Source organism: Lissotriton helveticus, chromosome 1_1 (assembly GCF_964261635.1).
Source record: "Lissotriton helveticus chromosome 1_1, aLisHel1.1, whole genome shotgun sequence".
NCBI classification, from domain to species: Eukaryota; Metazoa; Chordata; class Amphibia; order Caudata; family Salamandridae; genus Lissotriton; species Lissotriton helveticus.
The window spans coordinates 484501811-484520829 of NC_136057.1; the positions used below are offsets into that span (position 1 = coordinate 484501811).

General features: G+C 48.9%; 1 protein-coding gene across 1 annotated transcript in view; it reads right to left on the minus strand.

Annotated features, from left to right (window-relative positions):
- Window positions 1–19019, minus strand: part of ZFC3H1 (zinc finger C3H1-type containing) — an 830061-nt gene that overhangs the window by 220679 nt on the left and 590363 nt on the right. The window contains exon 26 of the mRNA XM_078673923.1: window positions 10280–10478. Coding sequence (XP_078530049.1) covers window positions 10280–10478 — 199 coding nt within the window. The remainder of the gene's footprint in view (window positions 1–10279; window positions 10479–19019) is intronic.

Below are 19019 nucleotides of genomic sequence, written 5' to 3' on the forward strand. Positions count from 1 at the left end.
CCACGGTTTGAGGAGAAGCAGGTGTTGATATGACAGTCCTCCCATATTTGCCCATCTTTCTGAGGTGGATTCGCCTTAATTTCTCGGTCATCACAAGTGTCCTGCAAAACAGTATCCCTCGCAGGAGAAGCTGGAATCAAAGGCTCAGACTTATGTGTAGGAGAAGATAGTGGCAAAGAGCCAGGCGGCGGTGGAGGAACACCAGCTGAAGGAAAACGTGTGCAGTAGTCATGCAACACATCTTGAAGGCCCTGAACCAAAGCCACATAAAGGTGGACCATAGGCTCATTAGCTGGCTTCATATATTGAATTTTTTGGAGGATGATATTCTTGCTGACAGTAACCTTCATATTCATCATCTTCATATTTTACATTATTAGAGGGACGGTGAGCAGAGCCAAACATCCCATCATCAGATTCCTCTAGAATTATTGAAGGTGTCAAAGGTGAGACTACTGCAGGATTCTGCAAAAAATGCATACTCAACTGTCAGATGAGAACGTAGTCTAAGGATACATAGGAGTGAGTTGCAACGTCGGCGGACGTTTACGACCATGTCAACGGTAGCAGTGCCTATGTTGTGGACTATGACATGACAGGAGCGGAGCGGATGAAGAAGCCATTGTCCGCATAATAGACAAAGTCGTAGAGGAGGTTGTGAGAAGTTGGCCTGATGTATGATGTTCACTAGTTCTAGTGATCACCTTGTATCAGTCCAAACAACCCTTATGGTGATTGTAAGTCAACCTTATAGACCAGCTATCCTAATGGTAGCATGGACAAAGCAGTCTTAGGCTAAACTCTTTTGGCATGTGAAGCCAGCTGTTTTAGCACATATAACCCCTTGAATACCAGATGAAAGGACACCACACGGGTTGTTATGAAAATAAACAGTATATTTATTAATAACAAACACCTCTGAACTCTTTATGAGGTCAGAGGGCTAAGCACATGACAATCTCTTAAGAAAAATACGATAAGTTGCACAAAATTACAATGGTGCCCTAGGGGCACGACAAACCATATACTAAGTAAATGGTATAAGTAGAACGATAGAGGAAATGAAGATGCCCAGAGGCTGTAGGATCGCTGGGACTACACTACCCTAACCTGAGGTAAGTAGCAGGAGGCCCACGGGACGCGTGCGCAGAGTGTGAAATCACACGCGAGATGCGGAACAAAGTCAATGGGCAGAACAAATTACGAAAAGATAAGTAAAAGACAGTTGCTACTAGTTACGACTAAAATGACTGGATATCTGGACACTAGGAGAGTCAATCTACCTATGAGCACCGAAATGCTCGCGTTACCTCACCCACGGGCTGCGGGTGCATAGGTGTGAAAGTGTGTCGGGTTTCTGCGTTGAAGTCAATGGAGCCTTGAATAAAAGATGCTGCAGGCGACCAGGAGGAGATGTCCGGTGCGATCCAAGGGTGGATCAAGGAAGAAGAGGACCTGAAAGCAGAGGGGACAGTGTTCAAAGTCACTAGCCAGTGACCAGTGTGGAACCAGGAAGGAACCAGATGCTGTCGTCGCGATCAGGTGAAGAGTGGACTCTTGTCTCTGCAGCCACGTGGACCAGGAGGTGTCTTTGACAACCAGGATGGAGGCACGAGCTGGCCCACGCAGGCTCTCGCTGTCGGCGGTGTCGGATCTGGAGTCTACAGGCCTTGGCAAAGGCAACCCACGCGGTGAGTGGAAACGGCGTCTGGAGTGGACCAGGAGGTTCCGGGGTGCTCCTCTTTTGGAAGGGAGCAAGGGCCAGTCTGGAGCAACCAGACCAGCAGTGTAGATTTCAAGGATCGTCGTCTAGGAGGCCACTAGCCAGCTGGCAAGTGACCAGACAACGCGTCTAGCTGCAATCAAGCAAAAGGGCCCCACGCAGATCTCGTGGATGCTGGGGGCTGGTCTTCGGTGCAGGAGCTGCTTGGGGCTGGGGCTTCTTAATCCCCAAAGCACTTACTTGAGGATGACTCAGAAGTCGTGCTGGAAGCGAAGTGCAGTTTCTTCAAGATGGCCGGTCCCACGTGTCTCATCGCAGCCACGTGTCTCAGCTGTGCTGCAGATGTGGGTAGATGTGGGTAGAGGTCGGAGAGGTCTGGGAGTCCGGGTCTCGTCGGGCTCTGAAGTCTGGATCCAGCAGGAAGGACGACAAAGTGAACCGCTAGGACGCTTGATGGTGCCTGCAGTTGCAGGGTGGACACTCCTTGCCCACAAGGGAGATTCTTCAGTCTTCTGTGGAGCAGAACATCGAAGTCCAGAGTTTCTTCTTTGTAGAGTTGTTCAGGATAATCTAATTTGGAATGGGACCAGCTCCTACTTTTATCCTGCTTAAGGGGGCTGTACTAGTGACTAGGTCCCTCCCATGGGTGGGACCAGGAAGGTGGGTGGTTACACCCCCTATCCTTTGTCCGGTTTTGCGCCAGAGCTGAGGCTGGAGTGCCCCAGCAACTGGTTTGAACCGGGGTATGCACAGGGACACCTTGTGTGCCCCAGGCATGTCTCATTCCTTTCAGCCCTCCCTACCTCAATACACAAAATCCTGTCTGGGGTGGTGCTAGCACCTCCCAAGGCAGGAAACCCTTTGTCCAGGCCTCCATCGCTGGAAGGACTCCCAGCAGCAGGTGGTCAGACTTGTGCCTGTGGTGGCAGCATCCATTTTGTGATGCTGAGGCTTCGTTTAACTTTAACCGGGGTTCACAGTTATATACATGTCGTGTCCCTCTAAAAGGGTGGAATGCTACCCCCGTTGCCAGAACTGGCGAGGGGGTAGTATTCCAATTCGTATGACACCTTACTCGACATGTTTTGATAATGCTATACCAAAGTTAGCCTTCAACCGCGAGGATTATAATGCACTTAAGAGTATATGGTATAGCGTTATCATGGAACAGCTATAAGGACTTGGTTCCACAAGCTGCAGACAGGCTCAGCTCATGCTAGAGCACCATGTCACATAATTCCAAGCACTCTGCCTTCAGGATTGATAATGCCTGCCGTAGGAGTGACTGATAGGAATATATGTGTCCATTTTAGGGTTAGATATAGGTATACTATATCTATAGCAAAGGGTGTTTACACCACCTTGCCACAGCTGTCTTACCAGCCAGTTATGTCTGTTTAGATGGCCAGCCAGGGGTGGCATAATACATGCTGCAGCCCCTGGTAGGCCTTGGGTTCACCTATGCCCTGGGTACCTAAGGTACACTGTACAGGGGCTGATAAGGTGTCCCAATACTAATTGGTAAATGCACCTAAAGTACATGGATGTCAATTTAGAGAGAACAGCTAGGCTGTGGGTCTGATTAGCAGGCACACAGCCAGGGAAAGTCGTAAACCAATGAAGCAAAAAGCAAAAATTTGGGGTGACCATAGGATTGCAGACCCTACTCTCCTACAGAGGTCACGACAAAACCACCAACACCGAGGAAGAAGCTGACTATAAGGTTGTCATCGTCAGAGTCACCATCGACTAGGTCGTCGGCAGCGGTGTCGAAGCCATCGTAGTCACTGGAAGCGATGACTACGTTATCGCTTCCAGTGACTACGATGGCTATCGGTCATCGACGTAGTTTATGTATGTGAAACCTGTCCAGAAGGTGATATTAGGGCAGACGGTGACCCAGATTTGAAAGCCGTCAGCAATAGAAGCTTTCTTCAGACTATTCTGTTTATGGAAGTTTCTGAAGATAGTTTTTTCTTTTTATGGCTTTTCTCTTCAGTAAAAAAATGAATGCTTTCCTTTTAGTGAGCTGCATGCATCTTCCGGACTAGACTTTTTAGAACCCTTTTTCTTGGGAACTTCAGGAGATTCAAGAGATCTTCCTCTCCTTTTGGATGTTTCCTGAGAAGCCTGTGAGGTAGAGCTCGCCTCATCCTCAGAGCGACCTTTGACCCTGCCTGCAGGTAGGTCGCCCTCCCAGCCTCCACACAGTCCACCTACGATGCAGTGAGGCTGTCCCCGCTGTCGCCTTGCTCCTGCCGCCTGCCTTGCGCTGAGTGAGTCCCCCCTGGCCTCTCTCTGGTAACCTGTTCTTCTCCTTCGTTGCTTTGTCTGGCCCGTGCCTTTGTGCCCCTTCCCCCGTTTTTTGCTTTCTGTACCCCCTCCACCGTTCTGCATTGTCCTCCCTTCACCGGTGCCTGCCTCCATTCCCTTTGCAGTCTGACATATTTTTCACCCTCCGTGCCCCCCTCCACTCGTTTTGATTTTTGTGCCCCCCCGCTTGCTTGTGCCCCCTCACTGTTGCCTGTGTTTTTCCTTCATATTGTACTTTATTTCACCGTTTACCGCCATCTTGCCTTGTGCCCCCACCCCCTGTTTTTGACTTCTGGGTCCCTTCTGTGTCCCCTTCCCGCCGCTGCATCCTGCGGCCCCGCCCCCCACTGTCCCATTCGCCACCCCGCCTCCCAGCTGCTCCTCCCTCCCACAGCCCCTCTTATGAAGGCCGCGCAGAGCGTGCTCGCCAGGCAAGCCCGTCCGCGCCCAGCGCCAGAACCCATGGTCCCCGACGTAGCCAGGCTACCCGACTGAGGTACGACTCAGCCGCCCTCAACGCACTCAACACCGGACGACCGCCCGCCTGCTACCAAGCCACCCCGAAGCGAACCCACGGACACTTCACCTGTCAAGCCTGCAATTTCACCTGCCTCCGAACCTGCAGACCAGCCACCGGACCCAACATCAACAACAACCACCTCAAGTGCATCCTCCTCAACACCCGCTCCGTCCACAAGCACGCCGTCGAGCTCTGGGACCTCCTCGACACAACAGCACCAGACGTCGCCTTCCTCACGGAAACCTGGAGTAACGCCTCCTCGGCCCCGACATCGCCATAGCCATCCCGGACGGCTACAAAATATCCCGGAAGGACTGCGCCAACCAAACCGGAGGAGGAATCGCCATCATCTACAGGAACACCATCAGCGTCACAACCAACAACGAAGAAACTCTCCGCCGCCAAACACCTACACTTCCAGATTCACACGACCCCAAGACCACACTCAGAGGAACCCTCATCTACAGACCCCCGGGCCCGCGAACACAATTCAGTGAGACCATAGTTGACTTCATCAGCCCGCACGCCCTAGCCTCACAAGAATACATCCTCCTAGGGGACCTGAACTTCCACCTGGAGAAAAACACCACCACCACTACCCTGCTAGACAACCTCGCAAACCTCGGACTCAAACAACTGGTGAACACCCCCCACCCACCTCGCTGGCCACACGCTCGACCCCATCTTCTCCGCCAGAAACCACGTCTCCTTCAGCCACCCCACCGGACTACACTGGACCGACCACACATGCATTCACTTCACCTTCAAAAAGACTACATCCCACCACCGCATGCAACAAAGCCCCCGCAGATACTGAAGCAAAACCACAGACCAGCTCCTCTCATCACTCAGCCAGAACCCGCCCGCCAACACCGTGGACACAAACGACGCAGCACACAACCTCGCACAATGGATCACCAACTGCGCAGACCTCGCTCTACTGAAGAACCCCCCAGGCAAGACCGGCAACAGGAAAACCACATGGTTCACAGACGCCCTCAAAGAAATCCTGCCGAACCCTCGAAAAAACCTGGCGCCATGAACGGACAACAGAAAACATGACAGACCTCAAGAACGCCACCCGCGAACACCACCAACTGATCCGCACCACCAAAAGGACATCCTTCAAAGAGCTACACCCACAACAGCAAGGAACTCTTCAGCATCGTCAAAGAGCTCTACAACCCCAACGTCAGCAACAACGACATCACACCGTCACAAGACCTCTGCAACTCCCTCGCCACGTTCTTCCACCGCAAGATGGCAGATATACACATCAGCTTCGGACCCCAGACTCCGCCTCCGGTTACCGAACCAACGACCCTCACCACCATCCTCACCGCCTGGACCCTCATCAGCACTAAAGACACCACCCACATCATGAACACCATCCACTCTGGCTCCCCTTCGGACCCATGCCCCCATATCGTCAACAAAGCTGACATTGCTCCCCACCTCCAGAACGTCATAAACAACTCCTTCACTTCAGCCACCTTCCCGGAGAGCTGGAAGCACGCAGAAATCAACGCCCTGCTGAAAAAACCCACAGCGGACCCCAAAGACCTAAAAAACTTTCCGCCCCATCTCTCTTCTTCCCTTCCCGGCCAAAGTCGTCGAGAAGACCGTCAATAAACAACTGACTACATTCCTCGAGGCAAACAACTCGCTCGACCCATCCCAGTCCGGATTCTGAGCCAACCACAGCACCGAGACCGCCCTCATCGCAGCCAACGACGACATCACGACCCTCATGGACAACAGAGAAACAACCGCGCTCATCCTCCTTGACCTCAGCAGCCTTTGACACCGTATGCCATCGCACCCATATAACCCGCCTCTTCAACACTGGGATCCAAGGAAAGGCCCTGGAATGGATCACCTCGTTCCTCTCAGACAGAACCCAGAGAGTCCGACTCCCTCCCTTCCAATCAGCAACCACCGAGATAATCTGCGGCGTACCCCAAGGCTCCTCGCTCAGCCCAACCCTCTTCAATATCTACATGAGCCCCCTTGCCGCCATCGCACGCAAACTCATCAACATCATCTCCTACGCCGACGACACCCAGCTGATACTCACTCACCAAAGACCCAGCCACCGCCAAAAACAACCTCCAGGAAGGAATGAAAGACCTCGCAGAATGGATGAAGCTCAGTCGCCTCAAGCTGAACTCAGACAAGACGGAGGTCCTCATCCTCGGACCATCCCCATCTACCTGGGGCGACTCCTGGTGGCCCACAGCGCTGGGCTCCGCGCCGACACCGACGGACCACGCACGCAACCTGGGATTCATCCTGGACTCCTCCCTCGCTATGACCAAGCAAGTCAACGCCGTCTCGTCCTCTTGCTTCAACACCCTGCGCATGCTCCGAAAAATCTTCCGGTGGATCCCCACCAAAACCAGAAAAAACGTCACCCAGGCCCACGTCAGCAGCCGACTAGACTATGGAAACGCCCTTTACGCAGGCACCACAGCCAAACTTCAGAAACTACTTCAGCGCATACAGAATGCCTCCGCACGACTCCTCAACATCCCTCGCCACATCCACATATCCGCCCACCTGAGAAACCTGCACTGGCTCCCCGTCAGCAAGAGGATAACGTTCAGGGTCCTCACCCACGCACACAAAGCACTCCACGACATGGGCCCTGAACACCTCAACAACCGTCTCTCGTTCTACACTCCCGCCTGTCAGCTCCGCTCCGCCAGCCTCGCCCTCGCCACTGTCCCACGGATTCGCAGAACCACCACCGGAAGATCTCTCTCCTACCTGGCGGCCAAAACAGGGAACTCCCTCCCCACACACCTACGACTGACCCAGGACCATCTCACCTTAAGGAAACACCTCAAGACCTGGCTTTTCAAGCAGTAGTGACACCCCCCCCCCCTTCAGCGCCTTGAGACCCCCACGGGTAAGTAGTGCGCTCTATAAATGTACTGATTGATTGATTAGATTTATGTTTGTCTATGAATCCAAATCAACAACCTAACCTTTCTGTCCTTAAGGGTTTTGGTTAAAAAAGTCCTACAAATTTTACAGTCTTTCACAATATATTGAGGGTAAAGGTAGTAGGTAGAGTTTTTATGTAGATACTCAGCATGCAGTCTCTTCTTACAACATGATCCACACAACCTTAAGAGACCTTTCTTTGAACACAACATTTTTAAAAGAAATCTGGAAGTTTGAAGAGAAAAAACGAGCAGGAGCTCAGGGAGACTCCCTTTCACACGACATGCAGGAGAAAATCTGAGGAACCTAGCCTGTCTTGGTATTGTTCTAGAGGGTGCCGACACCGGATTGGCTGCTACTTAAGTTTGGGTTTTTTTCACAAAAGAAAATGGATAGGCTATTGCAGTGACTGTTCATTGCATTGTAGCCTATTGTAGTATTATCTACTGCTTTTATAAGTATACCGTGGGACTCACACTGACAACTGGGATGATTTAAGCATGTGAATCTATGAAAGATCCAATACTGGAGAAATCGGTTCATGACCCACCAGTGGATCGTGACTCACGGTCTGAGAAACACTGGCCAAAAGTATTTTACTTTTTGCGTGATCAATAAAGTATCTGTTTACTATTTGTTAAATATTAAAGCAGCACACAAGGGAGAGCAGCATGGGGGTGTGTGGAGAAGCACACCAGTGAGAATGCAATGGGGAGCAATGAAAAAGTAATACATCTTGGGGTGGGAGGGGAATCACAAGAAACAGCATGCATTACAAGAGAGGCAGCAACACTAAGCGCAGGGTGTGGCTATTTAGGGAGGGGAAAAGCAACACGGGTGGGGGCATAAGAGCACACAAGGGTAAAGCATCTGAGCACGAGAAAAGCACACAACAGCTTACAGCAAACAAGGGAAACAGCAATATGGGAGCACGGAGAACAGAAGCACAAGAGACGGCAAACATGTATTTTCAAGGTGTGTAGTGCTACATGCAAATATATATTGTGAGATTGTGTATTGGCCATTGACTCCATTTTAAATATACATAATTTTGTGCTCTTGCACGATTTCATTTTGTGCCTTTTTGCAGCTGCAACACAGAGCAAAACAGTATTGCTTGGAACAGAAGGTGTCGGATGTGGGTTTGAAAGCGTGAGAGATTAATGTACTTCTCTGTCCCAGAGTCAACACAAAGGTTTAGCCAGCTTCCGACTTGACCTCGACACAGACCCTTCGGTCAGCCATGGTTTTGCAATAGATGAATGGAGGGGGAATTTCTAAGAGTCTCTCTATGTAAGTAAAGGTATTAAAGACAGGAACTTTTGGCAATCAGACAGAAGCTCACTTGTGAGGCGGATGCACCGTCACAGGGATATTTTTGGTGTTTCCCAATTGAGACTTCTGGATGACTGAAAAGGGCTTCTCAGTCAAGCTGACCTGAATGATGTGTCTAGATCAAAAGGTGATGTAATTTTATACACTTGATTATTCATTTTATATATTTCATGAGTTTATTTCTTGCATATGACAGTGCTTATTTCTGGCATTTTACAGTGCTGGTCTCCTGCATTGGACGTCAATTATTAATTGTTTTACTGTTAGCTGCTTGGCGTTTTGTCTCATGCATTTGACAGCTGGATTACTTGCTTTTGCACGCACACACACACACACACACACACACACACACACACACAGAGGCATGTTTTATCAGTTTAATTTGACTTCTGGGAAAGTCTTTGTTAGAGAGTGTTTTAATAAAATCCCATGCTTTATTTTGAAACTGCCTTTATAAGATTCAATTGCCTTATTGTGTGAGTGCTGAGTCTCTTTTCCAAATGTTTCTTTTTGCTTCACCGAGTGACTCATCTTGGAAGTGCTGAATTTCTTTTATTCTAGAGTGGAAAGCAAGACAGAGTGCTTAAGCAAAAAGAAAAAAAGTAGCTCACTAAAATGAAGCATATAAGCCAGTCAAAAAAATGGGAACGAAACACAAGATTAATAAGCTGGGACTCCAATAATAAACAGGCACATGAGTGACAGAAAAACCAACCAACTGTTAAGCATTGGTTGGCTCCAAGTCCGTATATGTTCTGTGTAAGCCCATAATGTCTTTTCCAACCAGACCACTGCACCATCAGGTAGGCAGCCCTAAAAATCATCTTGCTGGACAAAACTCAAAAGTCCAAAGAGCTATGACATAACTAATCAGCATAATCAAACAAGCAGTCTGATTTTCTTGTGGCTCACTAAGAAAACAAAAAAGTCACCAACTCCTCAAATCTGCATTGCTGCTATCCAACTCCACATTCCATTCTAGTATCACATGAGCTAGAAAATCAGTGTGCCCCATAGTGTGCTTTTGTTGGACCCTAAGGCATAGCAGCTTGCAGTTTCAATACTGACAGAATTAGTGTAAATGACTTGGTGGACAGTTACTCTGAAAAATAGAATGTTCATAGTTTCATTGCAGAATGCAACTCGCTTGGCAGCTCAGACATAATTAAGAATCTAAATATAGCCAGCAATGCTTGTCCTTCATCAGCAACAGTAACCGGTGTAGCTTTGCAATAAAATCCCAATTATTAATAAACACTACATCATTTCCAATCGCCCTTTTGAGAGGGGGTGGGGAGAGTATGGAGATGGATACAATGTTGCAGTTCTCTCATTTATAAAATGGAGCGACAACAATCAGTGTTGTCCATCTACAAGATACCAGTTCTACAAAGTAGAAAACTAAGACGGCAACATTCTCACCAAGTTATCCCACTTACCTGTGAGACCAGAAATGTACACATGCAGTAGAAAAGCTGTGCATTTTGTTGATTCTTCTTGAATGCAGTGGACCAAACATTCCAGGCTTTTTCCTTTTGCTTCATGTGCAAATGCAACGCCACCAGTGCTTCCAGCAACTCACAGTTAGTAGGGCAAGATTGCAACAGTGTTTCACATAGTTCCACTGCAGCCTCATACCTACGAAACAAAAAGAAAGGTTACTTAGGAATGATAAAATGAGTAATGCATTAAGACATTTTTAAAGATTGTGACAAATGTAAGAAACTGACTATATATACTGCACTAAAGTGAGGTACAGTGTGTATAGAGTCCAAGGGTCTCCAGAGGTTTGGCAGAGGCTAAAGGTAGATAGAACCTTACTCACTAAAGTGGTAGCTTGGTCGAGCAGTAAAGCAGTATCGGCGGACAGTGTAAAGCATTTAATGTACACACTCAGTCAGCAAGTGGTCTCACACACTCAAAAGCTGAACTCTAGGCCAATTGTTTTGTATAAAAAATATACTGTTTTATTTCAAGAATCAAACAAGCCTGGTGCAGGTAAAAATGAGGATTAGTTACTTACCTGTAATCCTAGTTATCTTCCAGGGGTAACCTCATCAAAGTCATAAGCACTAGAATATTCCCGCCCATGCGCGGGACCCCGGAAACACAATCATATGTGCCCCACATATATGTATATCTCTCTCTCTCTCTCTATATATATATATATATCGCTCTCTATATATATATATTTTTATACTAATATAAGAAAGGAGATATAACAATGTGTTCGTGATTATTGTATAGTTAAAAAGAGGGAGCCCAAACCTTTGAGGAGGGTAATCTCAGGAACCACAGCACCAATCACAACACCCAATACAGCATTGGAAAGGACAGTTGCAGCAGATGGACATAGGCTATACAAGTGGCCACCATACACATTACAAAGGTAAAACAACCTTAGGGGTAAAGTAGTCCCTTGGGGGCATGGGCGTTGTGCTGTCAGCGATAGGGCGCGGCAAACAAACCTTCACAGGACTCCCTTGTGGGCGTGGACGTTGTGAGAGGGGCGTGGACAAACAGCAAACACCAATAGGCGTGGCATTCATGGGTCGCGCCATTCCCCGTCATTACTGGTAAAAGCGAAAACTGCATTGTAAACAAAAACCTTCACATTACTCCGTTGTGGGCCTGGCCGTTGTCAGAGGTGCGTGGCAAAACCTGAATGGGTGCCGCATTCACAGGGCACGCCTCCTGGACGTTGTCAGAGGGGCGTGGCCAAACACCAATGGACAAGGCTTCACAGGCCGCAGCATTGCTACGGTGCTCATGCGGGGGCTCAAGCCACTCAGCCTAACAGCGGGGATCACAAAGCTTTGCATACTGATCCGGTGCTCTGGCGGGGGCTCAAGCACCAACTTCAATAAACAGGTACATAACGACATGTAAGCTCAATGATAAATAAGGCTCCGAAATAATCTTAGATTTTGTGATACTTACCTAATGCTGCTAACCTCACGGTTTACTTTTTTCCAATGACTACAATGAAAAGGCTTTCAGAGGCACATTTGCTCACACTTTCATTATAAATCACGTATGTCACAGGGAGCGGATTGTAAGTGATGTACCACACATTCTATTTCTGCCCCGGACATCTATCTATCTATCTATCTATCTATCTATCTATATAGATAGAGATAGATAGATATCCCAATATTATCATAGTTATTCCCAATAGAATGTTGCGGATTTCCTATGGAAATATGGATATATATATATATATATATATATATATATATATATATATATATATATATATATATATATATATATATATATATATAGAGAGAGAGATGTATAGCTATATATATATATATAGAGAGAGAGATATATAGATATATATATATATATATATATATATCTATCTCTATATATATAGCTATATATCTCTCTCTATATATATATATATTACCTACTGGCAGTCGCCAGTAGGTAGTTATAGTTAGGACCTAGTTTCCATAGGAAATCCGCAACATTCTATTGGGAATAACTTTGGCGCCGGTTGAGGAATTTGCTTGTAATTTTCCAAAATTTTGGCCAGCTCCGCTGCGCTCCTTTCCTGAAAGTCTCCGGTAGATTCGTCAAGCAGGGGCCGAGAAAAAAGGGGGGTCCCAAAACGTGTTTTCCCCATGTTAATTTCCATAGGACGTTTAGACACGGCTACAGCCCGAACCGCTGAACGGAATTACACCAAACTTGGCAAAATGGTAGAGTCTGGTACGCAGATCACGCTTTTGGTTAAATAGTGTAAATCCCTCCAGTAGTTCCTGAGAAAATTAAAGTTGAAATCAATTACATATCTATAAGCGCGCACCTTGCCGTGCACGAGCTTCATGCTGATTGGCTGCCACTGTCTGTCAACATTCCAAAACAGAAATGGATGGCAGCCATCTTGTGCTTCAGTAGACTGAGGCACAAGAAAGCAGAAAAAAAGTGTATAACTCAAAAAGGGGGCAGGGTAGAAGCACCCTGACCCCCTAGGCCTGCTCAGGGGGTCCCACAGGGACCCCCAAGGCGAGAAGAAGGAAAAAAAAAAAAAAAAGAAAAATTGCGGGGTGCGCGCACCCCATGATTTACCCCCCCCCACAAAAAAATGTTGCCTTGGGGGTCCTTGGGGGAACCCCTGAGCAGGCCTAGGGGGTCAGGGTGCTTCTACCCTGCACCCTTTTTGAGTTCTAAAACTTCGAGCACGAGCTGCATGCTCATTGGCTTTCAACACTTCAAACCAGGAAGTTTTGGCAGCCATCTTGTGCTCAGTAGACCGAGGCACAAGAAAGCAGAAAAACAAACGTGTAGAACACAAAAAGGGGACAGGGTAGAAGCACCCTGACCCCCTAGGCCTGCTCATGGGGTCCCACAAGGACACCCAAGGCCAAAAATGTTTTTAAAAAAAAAACCCGCTATGTTTATTTAAAAATTATCCCTCCAGGGGGACCAAATTGTGGGGGCATAATGATAAAGAAGTGTGGGGGTGCCCAATCCCCCCCCCCCACACTGCCCCAGGGGACAGCCGCCCTTATTATTATTATTATTAAAGAGTTTTGTATCGCGCCTGGTTACCCTTGGGCATCCCCGCGCTTATCCAGAGAGAGACGCCATGACATGCGACACCGGAATCAAGCAAGAAACAGGTGGGTTTTTAACAGCTTGCGAAAGCGTAAGAAACTTGTTTCCGAGCGTAAGTGCAGAGGAAGGGAGTTCCACAAGATGGCCACGTTGATGGAAAATCTTCTGCCACCAGTTCTTACCTTCCTTACCCTCATGACCTGCAGCAGATGTTGATGGTCTGAACGGAGGGAGCGGGAAGCCTTATATGATTGAACCATGTCCCGTAGAATAGGTGGGCCTTTCCCCTGCAAGATTTTATGGGCCATACAGAGTGCCTTGAATTTCACCCTCTCCCTAACCGGGAGCCAGTGCAGCGCCTTCAGCGCAGGACGGGCAGACTGACGCCTGGGAAGATCCATCAGAAGCCTAGCGGCCGCATTCTGCACTTGCTGAAGTTTATTTAGGGTGGACTCTGGAGCCCCCAAAAACAACGCGTTACTAAAGTCCAGCCGCGAGATGACAAGCCCCTGGATAAGTAACCTCCTAGAGGCCGCTGGGAGAAGAGGTAAGATCTTCCGGGCTGATCGGAGCAGACCAAAGCACACGCCTGCGGTCTTTTTAGCGTGTGTCTTAAAAGAAAGGTCCTGCTCCAACCACACCCCCAAGCTCTTGATCTCCTGTTTGGGGGTGGGAGCCGCTCCCAGGCAGCTAGGCCAGCTGCTCGGAGATAAAGAGGGAGGGGAATTCCCCAGCATCATCAGTTCCGTTTTGGAGCCGTTAAGCTTGAGTGCTGAGCTACACATCCACGTGAAGATCTTATCCAAACACGTGTGCAGCCTGTCGGGATGGTAAGCCGACTGGGGAAGGCCTACAACCAGCTGGGTATCGTCAGCATAGCTGATAATCTTGATATCCAGAGGCAGTATCACACTCTCCAGGGGGGGCCATATAAATGTTAAATAAAGTAGGGCTCAACGATGAGCCCTGTGGCACACCACACTGGAGAGGGACCGATGGTGATTTCTCGTGGCCTTCCCACACCTCAAACGTCCGGCCATCCAGAAAGGACGCAAACCACTTCAGGGCCATCCCAGAGACCCCCACCCCCGACAGCCGTTGGAGAAGCACCTGATGGTCTACGGTGTCAAATGCCGCACTAAGGTCCAGGAGGATCACTGCCACCGATCCCCCTGAATCCAAAATGCTCCTGGCATTCTCCACGACTGCCAGCAGGGCAGTGTCAGTCCCCTGACCAGGGCGAAAACCCGTTTGGGAGTCACCAAGAAGGGAGTTGGACTCCAGGAAGCCCGAGAGGCGACGATTCACCAGCTTCTCCGCCACCTTGCTAAGGCCGGGGAGGAGGGAAATAGGCCTAAAGTTGGCAAGGTCAGCGGGGTCCAGGTTAGGTTTCTTCAAGAGAGCCTTGACAACCGCTCCCTTCCAACTAGGGGGCACCACTCCTTGGGTAAAAGATAGATTTATCAAATCCGTCACTGGGCCACCGATGGCGGGGGCTGCCTGCTTAAGATATTTCATAGGTGCGGGGTCTTTGGGGGAACCACTTTTCATGGTCATCAGAACTGTGAGGACTTCTTCCACAGTAACAGGGCCTAAGGAAACCAACCCCACTGGGCGCACCCTGGGCTGAGACTCTGGGTTACCACCAGAGGGGATCTCCTCGGCTATCCGAGGGAGAGATGCCAAGATGTTATCTATTTTGGTTTTAAAGAAGGAGGCAAGTTCGGAGCATTTCTCACGGGGGTCGTCGTGAATGACCTGAGGTTCGGGAGTTTTAAGGAGTTCTTTGATGACCCTAAATGATTCTTTTGAGGAGTTGGCCGCAGAGCCTATTCTCTCCTCAAAGAACACCGATTTAGCTACCCGAATAGCAGATTTGTAGGTACTAAGAGCCGCCCGATATTCTCTCTGGCTAGTTTCGCTCCAATCTTTCCTCCAGGTCCGCTCCAACCGTTTGCAGCCCTTCCTCAAAGTTCTCAGCTCCAATGTGTACCAGGGCGCAGATCCCACTCTCTTACCCCTGGTAAGTTGTTTCTTCTTGGGGAGGAGAGCATCAAGCGAGTTGGTGAGCCAGATGTTTAGTTTCTCGTCGGCAACTAACATGTTGGACCCAAGGGGAGGCCGGGACGCCTCCAGATGTACCGCCCAGGTATCCACTGGGAGCCTGGACCAGGCTCTTTCCACGGTGTATACCCTAGGGGCCGATGCAACTGGGGCATCAAACTGCCACTGGGCAGGCACCATAAAATGGTCTGTCCAAGGCAGAGCCAGCGCTGGAAGTGCTTTAAGGCAAGCAGAGTTTGAGAATATAGGATCCAGCAAATGGCCCTTCCCATGTGTAGCACCCGAGTTAGCCAGGTTGATCCCAAAGGCTTTAAGATCGCCTTGCAGGTCTACTCCCAGGGAGTTGGAGGGGTCATCGAAGTGGATGTTAAGATCCCCCAAAGCTACAAAGTTACCAGAGGAAGAGGCAAGGAGCACAGCTGATTCTAGGAAGGAGTTAAGAAAATTTCCCAGGGTCCCGGGTGGGCAATAAATCAGAAGACCCGTCAGAGACGCAGTGGGTGACAAGCGAAGAGAGAACCGACAGCTCTCGCAGTCGCTCACCCCTCCGTCCTGAACCTTACAAACTAACGAGTCCCTATACAAGATGGCAATTCCTCCTCCCCTCCCCACGGGCCTATCAAAGTGTGTAATAAGAAAACCAGAAGGGAGAGCTCTAAACATGTCGGGCCCGAGCAGGAGGAAATCCAGGTCTCTGTTAGAAATAACACACCCAGCTTGTGGTCCAAAATAAGGGAGTTAATTTCTGTGGCATGACTGGGTAGAGACCGACAATTCAACAAAGCTATAGAGAGCACCAATTTGTCAGGGGTCGGACCCCGACCCACAGTGCATGTTCCGCAAGGCAGGAACGGTTGTCCACCCTCGTGGGCATATTTACATGTGGGGGGTTTCGAAGACCGCCAAAACATAAGGTCCTCCCTCCTATGCCCAATACGAGTATACCGCGGTTCCAGAGGGGCGGGCATAGCAACCAGCCCTAAGCCCGTCTGGGCCCGGACGGGCACAGACGGGCTGAACTCTGGCACAACTCCGGCGTCAATCCGGCGTCCCCGCTGCGCGTGGCCGCTGCGCGTGAGCATGGCTTCCTAAATAGTCTCCAAACGAAATGGAGAGAGGACTTGCTGGCGCGCTGGGACCCACTCACCCAAGATGGCCGCCACGAGTCAGGGGCGAAGGACCCGCTAAACGCGGTGATTTACCGAGATTACAGTGCAGGTATGATGGCAGAGGTGGGGGTGTGCGAGGCCAGGCAGGTAAGACCAGGGGAAAACTCTAAAAACAATTTTATAAATCAAATACAAAACTGGTAGATTAAAAACAGAAGCTGCCACAAAACAGGCGCTGCATGGATAGCGCTCGCGCTGGAATAGGGCGCGCTGCTCAATCTAGCCTTCCTAAATAGTCTCCAAACGAAATGGAGAGAGGACTTGCTGGCGCGCTGGGACCCACTCACCCAAGATGGCCGCCACGAGTCAGGGGCGAAGGACCCGCTAAACGCGGTGATTTACCGAGATTACAGTGCAGGTATGATGGCAGAGGTGGGGGTGTGCAAGGCCAGGCAGGTAAGACCCGGGGAAAACTCTAAAAACAATTTTATAAATCAAATACAAAACTGGTAGATTAAAAACAGAAGCTGCCACAAAACAGGCGCTGCATGGATAGCGCTCCGGGGTAAAGCAACGCAGCCCCCTGGCGCATACTGGAGGCTTCTGATGGGCTAGTTGCCTCCCAGGGAATTAGTTCCCCGTCTACAAACGCGCCCGTGGTTTGCGCTGCAGAGAGGTGTAAAAAAGGGTGTGGCCTCATTACACCTCTCTGCAATGCAGCCCCCTGGGGAATACTGGAGGTTCCTGGTGGGCTAGTTGGCCCCCAGGGACCCCCAGTATGCAAGGGGAATTAGTTCCCCCTCTGCAAACGCGTCAGGGGGCTGCGTTGCAGAGAGGTGTACAAACATTTTTTATCAATTTATATTAAAAATATGTAATGTAATTTAAAAAATAATATATCTAAAAATAAAAAAATTATAATATAGTAAATCAGTATAAAAAATATAACAATTATTACATTAAAAAATTTTGATTTACAAAACCATTGAAATTCACTGAAAAAACCATAGGTTACAGCCACGTTATAGTTAGGACTTAGCATTTAAAAAACCTTGCAAATTCACTGAAAAATCCATAGGTTTTACACACGTTATAGTTAGGAATTAGCATTTAAAAAACCTAGCAAATTCATTGAAAAAAAACATAGGTTTTATATCAGTTATAGTTAGCTGGACAATTTACTCATACAAAACCATTGAAATTCCCACGTTCTAGTTAGTTGTACTCACTATAACTGGCGCGCCCGCAAAGCACTGCTAATGACGTCACATATTACATCACTCATGACAGTCAGTGACATCACTCATGACATCACTGATGACATCTCAAATGACATCACTGATGACATCATCCTCCTGAAAAAATGGCAGACTGTGTAATATAAGTTTTGATACACATTGAAAAATAGAATAAAATAATTACAAAACAATGGACTAAGGAAGCATTGGGCTGGTTGAAAGCATTCCTCACCGGCCGCTGCTTCCAGGTTCAGAGAGGCGTGCACCTCTCTGATAGCATAGCTTTGGAACAGGGGGTTCCTCAGGGCTCTGCCCTGAGCCCCACCCTGTTCAATCTTTACTTGGCCCCCCTGGCTGAAGTGGTCCAATCGTTCGGCATTGAACTAGTTTCATACGCCGACGATACCCAACTCCTCATCTCCCTGTCCCAATCCCCCTGCAGTGCTGCCGACAACTTTAAAACCTGCATGCAGACATTGGCAGGCTGGATGAGCCAGCACTGCCTGAAACGTAATGGCTCCAAAACGGAGGTTTTGGTGATTGGAGGCAGGGACACGAGTTGGACCAAGGAATGGTGGCCATCATGCCTAGGGTCGTTACCCACCCCCTGCCAAGCAGCCAAGAATCTGGGGATCTGGATTGATTCCAGACTTTCCTTCGACAGCCATGTGCACAAAATGGTAGGGAAGTGCTTTGGTGTTATGAAGACCCTAAATCGCACCCTTGACCTTCTTCCTCTTGAAGCCAGGCGCACTATGATCCAAGCTCTTGTGACCTCGAGGATGGACTATGGCAATGTGCTTCTGCTCGGAACAACGCAGAAAAACATCAGGAGACTCCAAGTGCTCCAAAATACTGCAGCACGCCAAGTCCTTAGACTTCCTAAAAGAGCCGCTTCTAGACCTGCCCTAGTCACTCTGCACTGGCTCCCTATAAAGAAGAGAGTCCTATTTAAAGCACTCCTCATGTGCTACAGGATCCTCTCACATTCAGCCCCCCCCTACATGACTGACCTAGCTATCCCCTATGAGCCTACCAGAACTCTCCGCTCTGGGGGAACAGGTCTGCTGAAAATTCCCCGTGTGAAGAAAGCCAGAATGGGGGGCCGCTCCTTCCGTGTAATGGCAGCCAAAGAATGGAACTTGCTCCCTATGAGCATCAGACTAGCGGATTCAGAAACCACTTTTAGAAAACTCCTGAAA